At 38.2% G+C, this 15,657-nt stretch overlaps 3 protein-coding genes across 4 annotated transcripts; 1 reads left to right on the plus strand and 2 right to left on the minus strand.

Moving 5' to 3' along the window:
* Positions 1-392: 392 nt before the first annotated feature.
* LOC139773559 (uncharacterized) lies at positions 393-4,466 on the minus strand. The gene is made up of 2 exons (XM_071708079.1): positions 3,952-4,466; positions 393-3,877 (listed from the first exon to the last, which is right to left on the minus strand). Exon 2 carries the CDS (start codon positions 3,784-3,786, stop codon positions 2,257-2,259), a length of 1,530 nt encoding a protein of 509 aa, XP_071564180.1. The 5' UTR covers positions 3,787-3,877; positions 3,952-4,466; the 3' UTR covers positions 393-2,256.
* A 1,131-nt stretch (positions 4,467-5,597) lies between these two features.
* LOC139773536 (uncharacterized) lies at positions 5,598-7,825 on the minus strand. The gene is made up of 4 exons (XM_071708040.1): positions 7,811-7,825; positions 7,371-7,558; positions 6,834-7,044; positions 5,598-6,068 (listed from the first exon to the last, which is right to left on the minus strand). Exons 1-4 carry the CDS (start codon positions 7,823-7,825, stop codon positions 5,598-5,600), a joined length of 885 nt encoding a protein of 294 aa, XP_071564141.1.
* Positions 6,939-12,272, plus strand: LOC139773538 (uncharacterized). Of its 2 annotated transcripts, XM_071708043.1 has the most exons (4): positions 6,939-7,055; positions 7,373-7,576; positions 10,601-10,856; positions 11,163-12,272. In XM_071708043.1, exons 3-4 carry the CDS (start codon positions 10,607-10,609, stop codon positions 11,507-11,509), a joined length of 597 nt encoding a protein of 198 aa, XP_071564144.1. In that variant the 5' UTR covers positions 6,939-7,055; positions 7,373-7,576; positions 10,601-10,606; the 3' UTR covers positions 11,510-12,272. The 2 variants fall into 2 exon arrangements, with proteins under 2 accessions (XP_071564144.1, XP_071564143.1); XM_071708042.1 differs by lacking the exons at positions 6,939-7,055; positions 7,373-7,576 and adding an exon at positions 9,894-10,100.
* The last annotated feature ends 3,385 nt before the right edge of the window (positions 12,273-15,657 follow it).

The following is a 15,657-nucleotide window of genomic DNA, read 5'->3' on the forward strand; positions in this document are numbered from 1 at the left end:
ACATTAATTTGTAATTGGTATACCGCTGATGATGGCTCAATGCGGAGCCGAAACGTTCGGACAAATGTAAGAAGATTTAAATAAATTGATTTATTACGCAAAAATAACAGCGTTAACTCTCATAGCCAGATTAATCTTTATTGTTTCATTATCAAGAGTCCTAACTAATTGATTTTAATAATTTGTGTATTCAGCGAACATTTTTATTCTTGTTTTCGTAAAGTGGAGATTTTTTAAGCCTCTTTATATTTGTTTTTTCTAAAATTGCTTACGAATCAAATGCCGATCGATAAAGAATGACAGATATAATGATTCTGATCTATGACTACGAGAATTTACTTGCTCTGTTTTGATATATAACGTAAAAAAGATAATATTTATACGAAAGAAAATATTGTTAATGAACATTTATTTTTCAGAACAAATACATAACAGAGCGGAAATGCTTGATGTAAAATTATAATAGCATAGGCCTACGATATTAGATTTACATACGCCGCAAAATATTTCCTGATGCACGAGTGAATTTGAACGACCCGCGTAATGTAATCACCCTGTAAGGTGTTTCTGTGTGTTTTATCGTACATTATAAATGCCATCGTGTTTAGCCTCGTAATTCTCATGTTACTGTATAAATCGTCGCGAGAACGGTACCGCGCGTCTCTCACGCGCTGATTAGATGTTTAGAACGCCAGATTTCGCGAATCGAAATTAATTAAAATTAACGAAATAACGAAGCTAATTGTAGCGAGACTATGGATCAGGCTACAGCAGGACTGATAGCTCGGAATATCGCTTTTTTAAATATATTTCAATATAGGAATAATTAAAAGAATGTTACATAAACATACATTATTTGACATATACGTAATATACACGATGAGATTTAAACCTATAATGTGATCAGTATATATACCTTTACAGGCTGTAAGAAAATTCATTGCATCTGCGATGCAATTTTTCGAATGAGTAATCCACATAAAGTGAGCGTGTGATAGCGGAATGTATTTACATTACAAATTTGTATTTATTCTGCAGTTTTGGGTTCGTAGAGAGCGGCTTGCATTGTTCGGAAAATTTAGGAACACAAAACAAAAAGTAAAAAATTACAAACAAAATTTTAATCTTATAAATAAAAATAAAAGATATAACGTACATATAATTAAAAATATAAAAAAATTATAACAAAATATCTAAGATTTATAAATTATTATTAAAATTAAATATGTCACATTGCACTTCGTACATCAAATAAAAAAATTCTTATTTGGAACCGTAAACGTTGGCAATAGAACATCATGGAAAAACTTTTCGAATTTCCAAGTTTCAAACTTTATTTTCATACGCTGAACAAATCTGTTAATAACTACTGCACATGATATATAAATGATAGTATATAAATCTACATATAATAATCAAATACTGCAGAAAGTTTCTTTAACATGCTAACAAACAGCGAATTGTTGACCAAAGAAAAATCAGTTAAGCTCCACAATTATTGCAGCTTTTCAAAGTTGCTATAAAATGAATCAGGATCACAAAATCGCTATTATTACCAATTGTTTATCTGAATGTGTTCCTAAATTTTCTGATGATAGCTTGTAGAGATTGTACTGCTCTGCGCTAGTACATATTAAAACCCGTACTATACGTGAAATTATGCAAATACAAAAATATTTTGACTGATGAAATATGACATATTTTACCTAAGATATATATATCTGCTATTTCTCATCGGTCAATGTTAATATATTTTTTTTTATTTGAATAATTTCAAGTACAATACAATTTTCCGTACACCAGTACAGAGTAGCGCAGGCGGTCGAATTTGTTAAGTTCATCAGAAAATACCTGCTATTTCGATCGTTTCACGACTATATGTTCTGTACCTATTTTCCTCCTTATCTACTTTTGGATCGCTAATATATGTGTTTAATTATCATCGATATATTTTACTTAACAGAAAAAGACAGAAGAAGAATGTAACATGTTCTGTGTAAAATTAACGTTCTGTGGTATAAATTGATATAAAAATCCTGAAGCAAACGATACACATTTTTAAAAATAGCGCATGAATTACATCTACAAACGGCACTTACAACTGTATCAGTTTTATTTGAGAGTCCAACTTTAGTATCACTATTACGAGAATGCTCGAGAGGATGCTTAACAGTAAAAGCTAACGACCGTTCATAAGAAAAGTTTGTTGCTTTCATTTTCACGACTTAAGTAAACTTAAACGATATTTTTTTGTCTTTATGACGGATCGTAGAGATCAGTTTCTTGTTTCAAAGGATCGATTTCGTTGTCGTAGTAGATGTCAGAGTCTTTAAAGTCAGGAACTACAACGATATCGATAGCGTCCCCCTTCAGTTCGTAACCGTCGTCTTCCATAATCTCCTCCTCTTCCACTTTTACATTCCCCACGCTGTGCTCCTCCGTGAGATGCGTGCGAAGAGCGGATAAGGCGTAAAATATTTTGTCACATAGATTACATTGAAATGTCTTACCGTCGGCCGAGCGCAAACAATGCATGTAATCATTGGACGATGATTTCATGGGCTGATAAACCTTTCTGTGTAGGGCCATATGTTTCTCGTGATCCATGGAGAGAATAAACTCGTAAGAACAGATCGGACACTTCAGGTTGTGCTTCGTCCACATTGTGTGTATCTTCAATCGGTGGAGATTCTCGTAGACCTCGCCGCAAATAGGGCACTTGAGGCATATGTGATTCTTCAGGGTCTCCAGGTTCTCGTAGATACCGCTACACTCGTTGCACTGATACGACTTTTGTTTCTTACAGGTGTGCTTGAACCAGTGCCTTTCCAGCTGTGCCAGGAGATCGAATACCAACTCGCAGACCGCGCAGGCGAACATTCCGTGATGATCGCGCTTCAGGCCGTACTCCAGCAAGCTGGTCGAGCACTGATAATGCTTCTCATAGTTGTCCTTGCGCAGCAGGCTCTCGTTACAGGATTCACATTGGTTTTGATGCTTGGTCAAGTGAGCAAATAACATTCCGGGCTCGGCGTTGCAGTAATTACAAAAATTACACATGTAACCGTTCTCCGCCGTCGGGTGCAGGTGAGAGAGCAGGTGCCTCTGATAGGTATTCGGGCTGAAGAATGTCGCACCGCATGCGGGACACTTGAGATAGGGTCTCTTCTTATCCGTGTAGTGCAGGGAGAGGGGATTCACCTTTTTCGTCCACTTCTTGTCTCTTTTGATCTTTGCTGAGTTGTCGTACATGATATCTTCCAAGATGATCTTGGGGATACGCTCGTGCTCCTCGGAGGACGTGCTTTGGCTGGTTTCGTCCTGCGTCGACTGATCGCTGTTAGCCGCGCATTTCCGCAAGTATACCATCTTGTTGTAGCTATGCTTCCACCTGCCGTTCTTTTGATTTTTGGAGATTTTATGCATACTCTGCTCAAACAGCTCCTCCATTCTGACTCCTGCGTCCTCGAGGGTCCTCAACGGGGGCATTGGGATGTAATTGCCCTCGTTGGAGACGGAAGGCTCGATCTTGCAGGACACGCCAGAGGGATCCTTCGTGAGATAGAGCAAATCCATCGGCGTTTCCTCTTCCGGGGGCTCCACTTTGTGCGGAACAGCTTCCACGCTACTTCGCAACTTACGCCCACTGCCACTGGCATGTTTGCTCTTCCTGTGGCTCTTGCTCTTCTTCTCCTCCGCGGTCTTCCTCGTCTTCTTGGGCACGTTCTCGCCCTCGATCTCGTCCAGCTTCAGCATCCTGTCAGTCTTCTGGTTGCGTCGCCTCATCGACGCTGCGTTTACACGATCAGGGCGATACGGGGTACGCGTGTTTACACCACGCCAGACGTCGTGACATAACCTGAGACCTTGGCGTGCCCTGTTAACAGCCGAATGTGAGAAAACATGCGAGATATCTCGCCGATTCCGCAAAGACCTGGCGCGCGTACTCACGTGTTGCGGTCGGTCGCATAGTCGACGGGAGGGCTTCACGACGCGCTGTCACGTTGCATCCCCACGCATTGATTTTTCCGGGCTCCGGATGCCTCCGGACGCATGGCCGTCCGCCGTCCCAGGTCCCAGAGCGGCGCGAGGAAGCCGCGGTAACCGCCCGGCGTGGCCGACACTTCCGTGGCTCGTATTCAAGGGTACCACGTATACCCTGGCGTTTCTCTCCCCCGATAACGCAGGATCAGCTGTTCCTCGAGACGGATGTGAGAGAGAGAGACCGAACGATCTCGTACGCCATGCCGTGTAGCGTCGCTTGTCGCTTACCGTCCGCCGCGTTCCGCTTTCGAAGTAGAAAGGGCTCGATAACGGGCCGTCGACGGCTCGCGCCGCGAATCGATGCGAAAGAAAGAAAGTAAGGAAGGAAAGAAAGAACGTGTGCTCGGCGCGATCTCTTTGCCTTCTCCTACCCTCGGACAACACACCCGGACCGATGAACCCCGGATATTCGCCTATTTTGTTTTAAACGAACTTCCTGTTTGATGGGAAGGAGGAGGAAGTTAATGACTTTGCAAGACTTTTTCCAATTTCTACCTATTCGTTTTAATGCTCGTTCGTCACAATTGTAGATTGCAAGATAAAATCGTGATACTTTTTTCAGCTGTGTTAAATAGAAACGAAGTTGGGTCTTTTTGACGAGAAAGTATCTTTTTCCTTTCTCTCTCTCTCTCTCTCTCTCTCTCTCTCTCTCTCTCTCTCTCTCTCTCTCTCTCTCTCTCTCTCTCTCTCTCTCTCTCTCTCTCTCTCTCTCTCTCTCTCTCTCTCTCTCTCTCTTCCCTTCTCTTTTTTTCTCGCTTTCTTTGCCTTATATACAGTGTCTTTCAAAGATTTATATTGCCTGGGCAATCTAAAAGTTCGATATTAAATTATTAATTCACAATGCATACACGCGGTTAATTAACGTTATGGTTTTGAAATTACATTATTATCTAACAAATACTACGTTTACGCGAGCTTTACTTCTGTAGTAACTTACGATAATTTCTTCGCGTAAACAGGATTTTTCTTCGCGTAAACGGGATTTTGTAGTAACTTTACGATAATTTACTTCGCGTAAACGAGTGATTTATCGTAAGTTACTACAGAAGTAACGCTCGCGTAAACGTAGTAAAAGCGCGATGTTCTATATACATCTACTTAGACAATACTTGTCTCAGCTATATTTTAGCCTTTAGCGTAAACGCGAAAGCGCACAATCTACCTTTCGCCGACGGATGAGATGCGTGAGAAAGAAAAGAATTGTGTCAAGAATTATGAAAAGAAAAATACGAGAAGCATCTAGTCTTTCAGCTTTATCGAGATCCCTCAAAAGCAGTTGATTTCTGGATTTTTCCACTTTCGTATTGTCTGCAACCTTGCGTGAAGCATAAGAAACCCTCCCCCACACAAAAAGCTTTTTTGATATAATTAATAATCCTAACGAGAATCCTGAAGAATCTAATCGCAGGGTAAGTAAATCGGAATCCTTTCTTTTATTCTACTGAAATTTCCCTTAAAACTATGTACATATAAACGGCGTCGAAGTGTCGAACGTCCTTTTCTATATACATTCTTGACGACCCTCCGCCCTTTCGGCCCGAGTTCAGTTAAGTTCAGTTCTTGTCGATCTTCCTCTTTTTGTGATCGTGCCCGTGGGCAAGATGGTCGGCAATGTCGGCATGGGCATGGGCATCGTGGTGGTCGTAACCGTGGCCGTAACCGTGCGCCAGCACGTGACCAAGCCCATGACCGAAACCATGGGCGAGGGAGGCGTGGGGGGCGAGGGGGGCGATGCCGGTGTCCAAGTGCAGGGTGGCCGACGGCGAGTGAACGGGGTAGAGGTGATCGGGTGCGTAGTCGCCCGCATAGATGGCGCCAGCAGGGCCGCCGGACGGGATCAGCGGGAGCGGGAGCGCCTGGAGTCCCTGGAGAGCCGAGGGCGGCAAGGGCAAGCTGGGCAAGGAGTGCACTGGAACCGGGACGGGCACCGGTACCGGCACGGGCACCGGATGTCGCACGGGAACGGGATACGGCTGCTGCACGGGCACCGCGATCGGCTGCTTCACCGGGATCGGCACTGGACGCTCCACGGGAATCGGCACCGCCTGCGTAATGGAAAGATGTTTCGGTTAATTGCGACTTGAACCGCGGAAACGGGCGCCTGATTTTTACATCCCCCCCGCCCCCTAATAATGAGAAAATGAAACTCACGTCACGGTAATTTTAATGAGCTTCTTTCGTTTATTAAATATTTTTTTGGTTTCTCCTTACTTTTTCAAAAAAAAGAGTAATTTTATATACTGCATATTGTCCTCAATTACTTTAATAAATTATAGAACAATAAATAATATGCAATATGTAATTAATAACAATGACTTTTAATTGGGGAGTAAAAATCAGCCCAAGTGACCATTTATGAAGAAAAAAAATCAGGCATCTGTTTTTAGATTTAAAAAAGAATTAATAGTATGTAAAATTGCAAATGACTGTGTTTCGATGGTAAGATCATCAGAGAGCTCCGGTTATAATTATAATAAGAAATTTAGAAGTGATTTTTTTTAAGTATCAGGTCATTTTGTAGTTTCGATTCTATTATAATTGAGAATGCAAGGCTTCTCTGAAAATAAGCTTTAGAGATGCGAATGAAGATGATATTCATGACACACGACTTTACATGGTCGGAACATTAGCTCAATATTCGCTTATCAACACAAACTAAATGTTACGAAATTTCCATGAATTTTTCGCATTGCTTTCAGCAAAATTGCTGCGAAAGGAAGAGTGATCATCGTTAATAGACTTCACACGTCGATATGAAAGTAAAGTTGACGAGACGCTACCTGAGGTACCGGTACCGGTACCGGGACGGGGACCGGTTTGTGAATGATTTTCTCGATCGGTACCGGCACGTGATACGGTTTCTCTATGATCACTGGCTGCGGGACTGGCACCGGCTTCTCCACCACCAAGTGCTTCGTTATGTACACCGGGAGGGTTTTTACAATTCCGGATGTCAGGGCGACGCCACCTCTACCATAAGTTGCATCTGCCAGATGCAGTCTGCACGAAATGTAAATATAACATTGTTATTATTCTATGATTTTTAGGAAGTATATCAAACACAAAAAAAGAGAAAATCAGAAGGGTAATAATTTGCGAGGAAAAAAATAATCCTCTGAAAAATATTTATAAACACTCTATGATATTCGTGTGATTTTTCGTTCAGTTAGTATTTTATTTAGTTAGAGTTATTATAGAATGTTAAAACACTTGCAAAACGCCTATACAATTTAGAGATTTACTCTAAATTATTTTAAATTATTTATAAACTTTATTATTTTTAATAAGTGTATTTAGATTTTTATGATTATTTTTACCCTGCATGCAGATTGATTTCGGGAAGTTTGAGGCCCGAACTCAAGGGGATGGGATCGATTGACCACGGTTGTCCGTGTCCATAAGAGCTCCCCGATAGACCAATCCACCCGTCGTTACCGATGATACCTCGTTTTTGCTGCTTCGCATCTTTCAGCACCGACGCGAATGCGCAGGTGTATAACAATGTCAGGAACAGCTAAAATACCGAATCAACGTAATGAAATTCAAAAAACTAATATCTTATTGTTAGAGAGAGATCTTTAATTATTCAAGACATAAATTAACGTTATATGTGAAAGATTTATATGTGCATTTAATAAAAATAGTTAGGAGTTTTAGTATTAGAAAAGAAGATTGATCATTTCAGGAAGATATGATCCAGATATTCTATATTTATAAACTTTAATCTCGATTTACGCTACTTAAATGACGAAATCCAGCTACTTACAAAGATCTTCGACATTGCTCTCTTGTCGCGGACGAACTGCTCGTAAGATTGTAACAACGGAAGCCTTTTATATTTGCGAATCGTACCAGTGACGACTTGACGGGTCCAGATCGAGAAGCAGGACAAGTTCCCATTTACGATCAAATCGGAAATTCACCCTTGTTGATCGATATCCCGAGCTTCCGGTGATGAAAGTTGGTTGCTGACGAATCCAGTTTGTAGTGACATTTCAAAATAACTTCTATAGTAAACGTATACATTATAAAGAATATCACAACCATAAAATATGGTAACTATTACTTAATATTCAATCAACATATTTGACAGATTACTTAAATAATTAATATTAAATTGATTAAATTACTGAATCAAAATTTAATTCATGCAGATTTATGTAGCATTTCGGATACTTATTTAAGATGTAAAATTATTGTTAAGCAGTATTGAATATTATTGAATATTACAAGTGCACATGTGTCTTCTGCCAAGAACGACACTAGTTTCCCACTTGATTGCGAGCTCGTGCTCGTAATATTGACACCGTAATTACGTTCGTCGATTCGTAGCACTTGTACCACTTACCTACATCCCTATATCTATTTAATTATGCCTGGAAACGCACTTCCGCACACGTACGGTGAAAAGGAAAACGCTTAAGAATTTCGCGTGCCGTTTAATACTGTCTGCATGAGCGATGGATGAATATAAAATTGCAACAGCTAATTCTCAGTCATACTGGTACTCTGGATTAGCTAATTCTAAGTTAACAACATGTAGGTCTCTATATTACTCTCCCGCTTATATGATATAGATCAAAAAGATGTAGATAACATTTATTAACGTGCTAACTTCTTGCAAATTTTATCAATAGCCCGGCAAATAATATTTTAGACATTTAAATATAATAAAATATTGATATTTACACGCAAGAGTAGATGACAGAAGCGAAAGCGAATTAAAGTCTAGGCTTTTAGAAGTTCACAAAAGAAACGAGAGAAGAGCTCAAGTAATAAAAGTTCTCCTCATTTTCTCGTAATAACGCATTGTTCTCCTGTCGTGGCTTTCGCACTGCGTGTCTACCGGAACGTTTCTTTATTGTTATACTTTACCACTACGTATGTGCATTCCGCTAATTCGCGATACGTGGCTGGCGAACCTTGGGCGTCAGTGTCATTGGGCGTGTTGTTACGCATTCGTCGGTTCGAACTCGCCGATGAATAATGAATGGCAGGCATAACGTGGTCGGCATTAGGAACGCGGCGGCATTAGGCACTTAGAAAATGAAAGTTAGGAAAGTCTAACGCGGTTAATGCGGAAGCGAAGAGGAAAACGCGCCCGTCTCGATCTCGTTGACCGAATAGAGGACGTCGGAGAACGCTGAAAGAAACTGGAATCGCCATTTGCATTTACTGCCGCATATCTTCATCCTTCGCTTACGCGGCCAACTTACATGACTCACTTACATCATTATTAATTCGTTAATTTATTGTTAAAAAACATTTACATTTTCAGCGTTTTGTATACCGGACATCTTTATTTGTGTATCGAACGACAGCGCGTTATTGATTAATTGTTTAATTGCTGTAAATTAATATCATTTATTCTGTTAAGAAATTATCATTGATTTAGTCAACGAACTGCATTATTTCGTGATAATTTAAACGATCTATAATTTTTGTTAGATTTTAAAACACTTATAATCTTATATATTATTTGATACGTGCAATGTATTACTGCGTAATTTTTCATACGCTTTTTATATTATACGGCGCATAAAATCGTAAATAGAACTCCATGTTGAATTCTAATACGATTTATAGATTAATTAAAGTTAGAGTATGTCTTACAATGTAATTATCGATGCAATGCATTTCGCGCGGAACGATTCCAGTCGTGTATCGCGGCGTGATTGAATCGAATCACGTATCGGGCGCGATCGCGGCTATCTAACGATCGGTAGACCGAACGATCGTCGATAAACCTCCGACTAACTGCGCTGCTAATGTATGCTGCAGGATTTTTTCGTCACGCGTCTTCCTCGTTTGCCTTCGTCCGATCTCCTAGGAGAGAAAAGCGACCGCCATTTGGCTATCGACCAGGTTCGAATAGCAGCGAAAGTGTATCGGCTTATAGAATCGCTCCTCTTCTTCGTTCGGGCGATGCGTCACATCGGTGCTGATGGCCCTATAAATACATATGGGGGTCACGATTCCGGAGCGAACTCAGTTTTTCGTCGGCGTTGCGACCGGTAACTGGAACCCTTGAGCGACCCATCATGAGGCTCCTCCTGGTACCAGCGCGAATTCTCGCTTTTGTTTTATTGCCATCAATCGCGTTTGACATAATTCGCATCGACGTTATTTACATTCGGATGCACCGCGGCGAAAGATGGAGAACATTGATTTAGTGAATCGTTTGTGCATCGTTTGTGAATTGCAATAAACGATTGTGCATCGTTTGTAGTTTCTAATACTCCGTGCGATCTAAAAAGATCTAAAAACTAATTGTAATCTAATACTGTATTAAAAAACTTTAAAACAATTGAAGTGAAATTACGTAATTATGAGTCAAATCTTTTTTAAAACTTGTAATTATAGATTTTTAATTAGATTTTTAGTTTCCAAAGCATCATAAGTTCGAAAAAATTTTTTAGTTTTTGGCATTGTTGATTAAATTGCCGTTAGATGCAACATCTCATATAACAAATTTATTTCAAATCAACCTTCCGAGAGTTTTCTCTGTAAGAACGTAATTCAGTCGACTTGACATCTCGTCGTTATGTTTTTACAGGTAATAATGTTGGTGTTGGCCAGCAGTGCAGCCATTATTGTTGACAAGAATTCGGAGCAACAAAGCGCTTTCGTAAAAGCGAAGAAACACGGGAAAAGAGGTCTAGACGGCTTAGGATACGGTCTGCAAGAGTATCAGGAACATGTGTACGGTCCAGTGTCAGCACCACCGCCCCCGCCGATTTATGAAATTCCAACCCCAGACGCTGGGCATCCGCTACCGGAACCGCCACCCCCCGTCGTTGGACATCCAGTTGGTGAGTAAACTCTTATTGATTTTACCTATTTTTATTTTATTGATTTTTTTACTTCATTAATTTTAAATTTATTTTAAGATTGAAGTATATTGATACAAACAACTTAATTCCTTAATATTAAAGCGTACTTTAGCTAGAAGGAAACGCTCATAAATTGCCTTTTAGCTTTACGTGATAAAGAAGAGAAATATGATTTTATTTAGTGGCTTTGGATTTTATTCGTTACATAAAACTAGATCGAAATTATCTCAATTGTTTAAATTGTATTAATGGATGCGTTTGTGAACAATATCTCTGTACTTTCAGCGGCAGTGCCTGTGCCCGTGCCCGTAGCGGTGCCGGTCACCAAGCACGTACCGATCGCTATACCCGTGCCGATTCACGTCGATCGCGCTGTGCCGGTGGCGGTGCCGGTGCCGAAACCGTATCCCGTCACCGTGGAGAAGATCGTTCACGTGGACCGGCCGGTGCACGTCCCGGTCGATCGGCCGGTGCACGTCCCGGTGCCAGTACCGAAACCGTATCCTGTCGCTTTCGAGAAAATCGTGCATGTAGACCGACCCGTACACGTGGCTGTGCCTGTGCACGTGCCGAAACCGTACCCAGTACCGGTCGCTATACACGCGCATTACAAGTCACATTACGGTTGGTAGCGCACTGCCATAGCGCACTACTCATCGAGCTCCGTTTTAATACAGTAGCGACGATGGGGTATTTTCGCTAATATCATAACTTAACATGTCCTTATATTATTATAATTTTTATAATAATATAAGTGCAATCACTTTATTATTGTTATAGATTTATTCTTGATACTTAATTATTCGCTAATTATTCTTATAAGTATCTCTTGATACTTAATTATTCATTGATTATTCATAATTAATCTTGCCTGACTGAAATGTTTGAAATTGATTATTGCGCGTCAGTGAGTGTTTGCATGTGCCTTTTGTCTTTTTTTAACGATATCTTAAGATACTTTTCGGATACGTGTACCTTGCTAGGGTTCTTTTATTTTTTGCTCATCGATACAAATTTTGTGTGAAAATAGAGAAGTCAAATAAATATTCTTCTACCGAAATCTGTCTTCTGAGCAACCTTGAGAATAATACTGCTATCACCGTATGAATGGCGTGAACTTGTTCTATTAGTAAGCATCTTTTTCATGATTAATGCAGTAATAATATCGTGAGGTAGTTACAAGGTGAGAACAATTTATTTATGCATTTATATACCTATAAAGAAAAAAGTTTAAACTGTGCAGCGACGGCGGCGTGTCCTTGATCTTTAACGATATCATTATTTAATGATCTGTTAAATTAAATTAAACTATACATTTTATTATATTTTGTAATTAATATATATTTTATTAATATAGCTTTAAAATATCAACAATGTAATTTTTTTCAGACTTTATCAAAGCCAGAATAAGAACATACGAAATCATACGAAAAACAATTACTCGTGAGATACTTATTACATTCATCTACAGATATATATATTACTTTTTAATCGTATTAATATAAATATTACAATTAAAATATACATCTTTGACAAAGAATTTTTGTTCAGAACGATAATTGGAGGGGTAAAAACCATAGTGGTGTAAGTCAAATTTTTAAAAATATTTTCTCGGGTGCATAGATGCAATTTATATATTGTACAGATTGCATCTATGCACACGAGAAAATATTTTTAAAAATTTGACTTACACCATTATGATTTTTACCCCTCCAATTATATAGATGAGTATATAATACGCAGGTTGCATATTTTACTTTACGTTAGAGCTTATCAAAATCGAAAGACGGATAAGTCGTGATGTGTCAGTGATCACGTGTGCGTAATTACCTGAAAAATAATAACTTTGAGGTCAACAAAATAGTGAAAAATGTAGGAAAATATCTCCCTAAAGATGCGAAAAGCATAACGATGAAAAATTTGACATATTGCATTGTCTGGTAACTTGATTATCACGTTGGAGGGAGGTTTCAACGGCCAATGATATACCATCGCGTGTCCTCTTACCTGTGCTTGCGCATCGAGCGATACGGTGCGGAAAATGTCGTCCCTACCGCCCACGATCGGAAAAGTGTACCGATGGAAGCGACAGGGAAAGGTCGCGTTTTCCACGTAGCGGCTTTCTCATGCATTGTTGACGAGCGAATTGCTAGGCGAGGCGTCGTACGCTACCACCGCTCGTGTTAAGAAGCATATATAATCCTACTTTCGTCTATAGGTCCGAGAACTACATTTCACTAACTCCCGAAGAATCTGCGAATTTCCAACTATCTCCGATCGATTATATGATTGACAGATACCTTTTGATGTAAATTAATAAATGAATTCATTGAAAGATACCAGTCTGTATACTTTCCTGAATAATGATATAATTTGTGCCTTCAATAATCACACTGATTAATTCTAATTGACATCAAATGTAAGAAAAGATAAAAAAAAGGAAATAATTACATTTTCTTGTAATAACTTATACTCGGAAAAAATTGTTTGATGCTGTTACTGCATATTGTTCAAGCAGATTTCAAGTAGATTACAAGAGAAATAAACAGGCAGCGTTAGAAGGTTGCTATACACGATCTCGATATATCAGCGTGTGAACAAACGCGATGGTTTCCCGGTTATCGACTATCATTCACACCGATTACTCCGTAAATGAAACGAGAAAACACGTGGACGCGTTCTCGCCCTATGTCATCCGGGAAAAGACTCATGTCATCCATCAGATCACTATGCTATCCGAAAGAAACCCGTAACCCCGTTACGGTGAACCGCTATCTTTCTGCCATCGTAGCTCTCAGTATCCGTTTAGCGAGGTAGATACGCGGATTTTCTCTCTTTCGATAAGGAACGCGAGTGCTTCACCTCTGCGAAGAGAGATTCTAGTCGCGATCGTACGTTGGTGATCAGTTTTCCACGCGAAAAATTTGGCGGTTGTTCGTAGTCGCACAAAGAAGCATTCGCTGATCCGAATTTTACAGTGTAATAAGATAATTGAGTGTGGTTTATTTCTTTGTAATTTATTTATTTACGCATGACGTGATTCACAGTGTTGAGAGAATTGATTTCTCGATTCAGTTCCTGAATTTCTATGACATAGACATATGACGCTATTTAGTTTGTGATTTAATTATACGCGTGTTGTCTAAATGTTCAAACGACTTGAAACTAAAAATAGAGATATGAAACTAAAAGATGGAACAGAATGTGAAAAAATAAAATTTTATTATCTTATAACTGTCTTACAACATTATTCTTTTCTTACATTGATTATTAATATTCAAAAATGAATATTACCTAACAAGCATCGAATTTGTTCTTTTCGCAGACAGTTTTAATTTCTTCTTTTTATGATGGCTCTAATAATAATACAGCATGTTGATAAATTTTACCACTGTATAGGAAAATAATAATATCGAAACTATTGTTTTCTTCTCTTTCTGTATGTATATCAGTGAACTATGTTGTTCTAAATGTTAGGTGTTACACAAAGTGCAAGTTAATTGCTAATATTACTTCGCAATGTTGTGTCATACAACATACTAAACCTTAATTGCGACTTCTTTAGAAGAAGTGGCTTATCTTTAGATTCTTGTCTTACGTACGAGCATCGGTTTTCTTTTATATGTATATAGTAATTTTTTTTAATGGGACCTCGGTTACGGTAACTACGTCTACGATAGTCGTAAGTAATAATGTATAAAAGTTTCTCGTAGCAAGTGCTATAGGGTATCTATAGCAAGCTCATATTTAATTGATTCTTCGGCGCCTTTTCCGCTCGATAGGCGTTACACTTGACACCAAAGGCGTGGATCCATAACACTGACTTAAAGTCGACTTATAAACATTGCCGTCGCGATCGAAGAAAATGAACTCTGGGTATCAATAGGAAACCGCGTACAAAAGAGATTATACTTTAAAAAGTAAAATTATTTTTGTCTTCTGTCGGTGTTATTTTATTAAAATTTTTTAATTCTTTTTACGTTAATTCCTTAAATATATTTTTAATTTACTTTAGTCGAATGATAAATTAAAATAAATTATATTATATATTTTTTCTAATTTATTTATTTTTTTATTAATTTACGCCATCTAAAATGTGTAACTGTAGTTGACTCCTTACATTTCGTTTAGGAATGTTTGAATATTATTTGTTTTGATAGTATTTATTTGTTTATTTACAATTCCGATATGATAAAAACTTTGTATCTAGTTATGTTAAACATTTTGTAGATACAAAAGTAGAGGAATGTATAGCGAGATATGTACTTCCCATTGAACTATATCTTAAGCTACGTCAGAGACACAATCGATAGATACCTAATAATAGACAAATTATTTAGTAAAATTTGATTAATGTGTTTTTGTACATATTATAAATAAGCAAAAATATGTGTTATAAAAACTATTTTCTTTAAAATTTTTATAGAACCAATTGTTAACAAAATTTAATATTTTTAAAATGCGTTTGATAGGAGTAAAATATTTTTAATTTAGGTGATATGATTATTTCTATATGTTATTAAAAAAATTAATTATGTAAATGCGTAGTTCTTTAAAATTTACAATTACATTTTGTTAAAAATTTTGGACTAGAAAACTCTTTTGACAAATCATTACTTTGACAGTGTTGGCTTAATATTTCATGAATCTTTAACGGATTTAAATTGAGATCAATTTAAATTTAGTAGATAGAAAGATTTTCAGAAATGTGGTATAATTTTTTTATTTTCCAATTTATATATAAATATAGATATTAATGATAAATATTATATAATATTAA

The sequence above is a fragment of the Temnothorax nylanderi genome, unplaced genomic scaffold (assembly GCF_030848795.1).
Source record: "Temnothorax nylanderi isolate EJ_2023f unplaced genomic scaffold, tnyl_v1.0 TNYL_tig0064_pilon, whole genome shotgun sequence".
Lineage (NCBI taxonomy): Eukaryota > Metazoa > Arthropoda > Insecta > Hymenoptera > Formicidae > Temnothorax > Temnothorax nylanderi.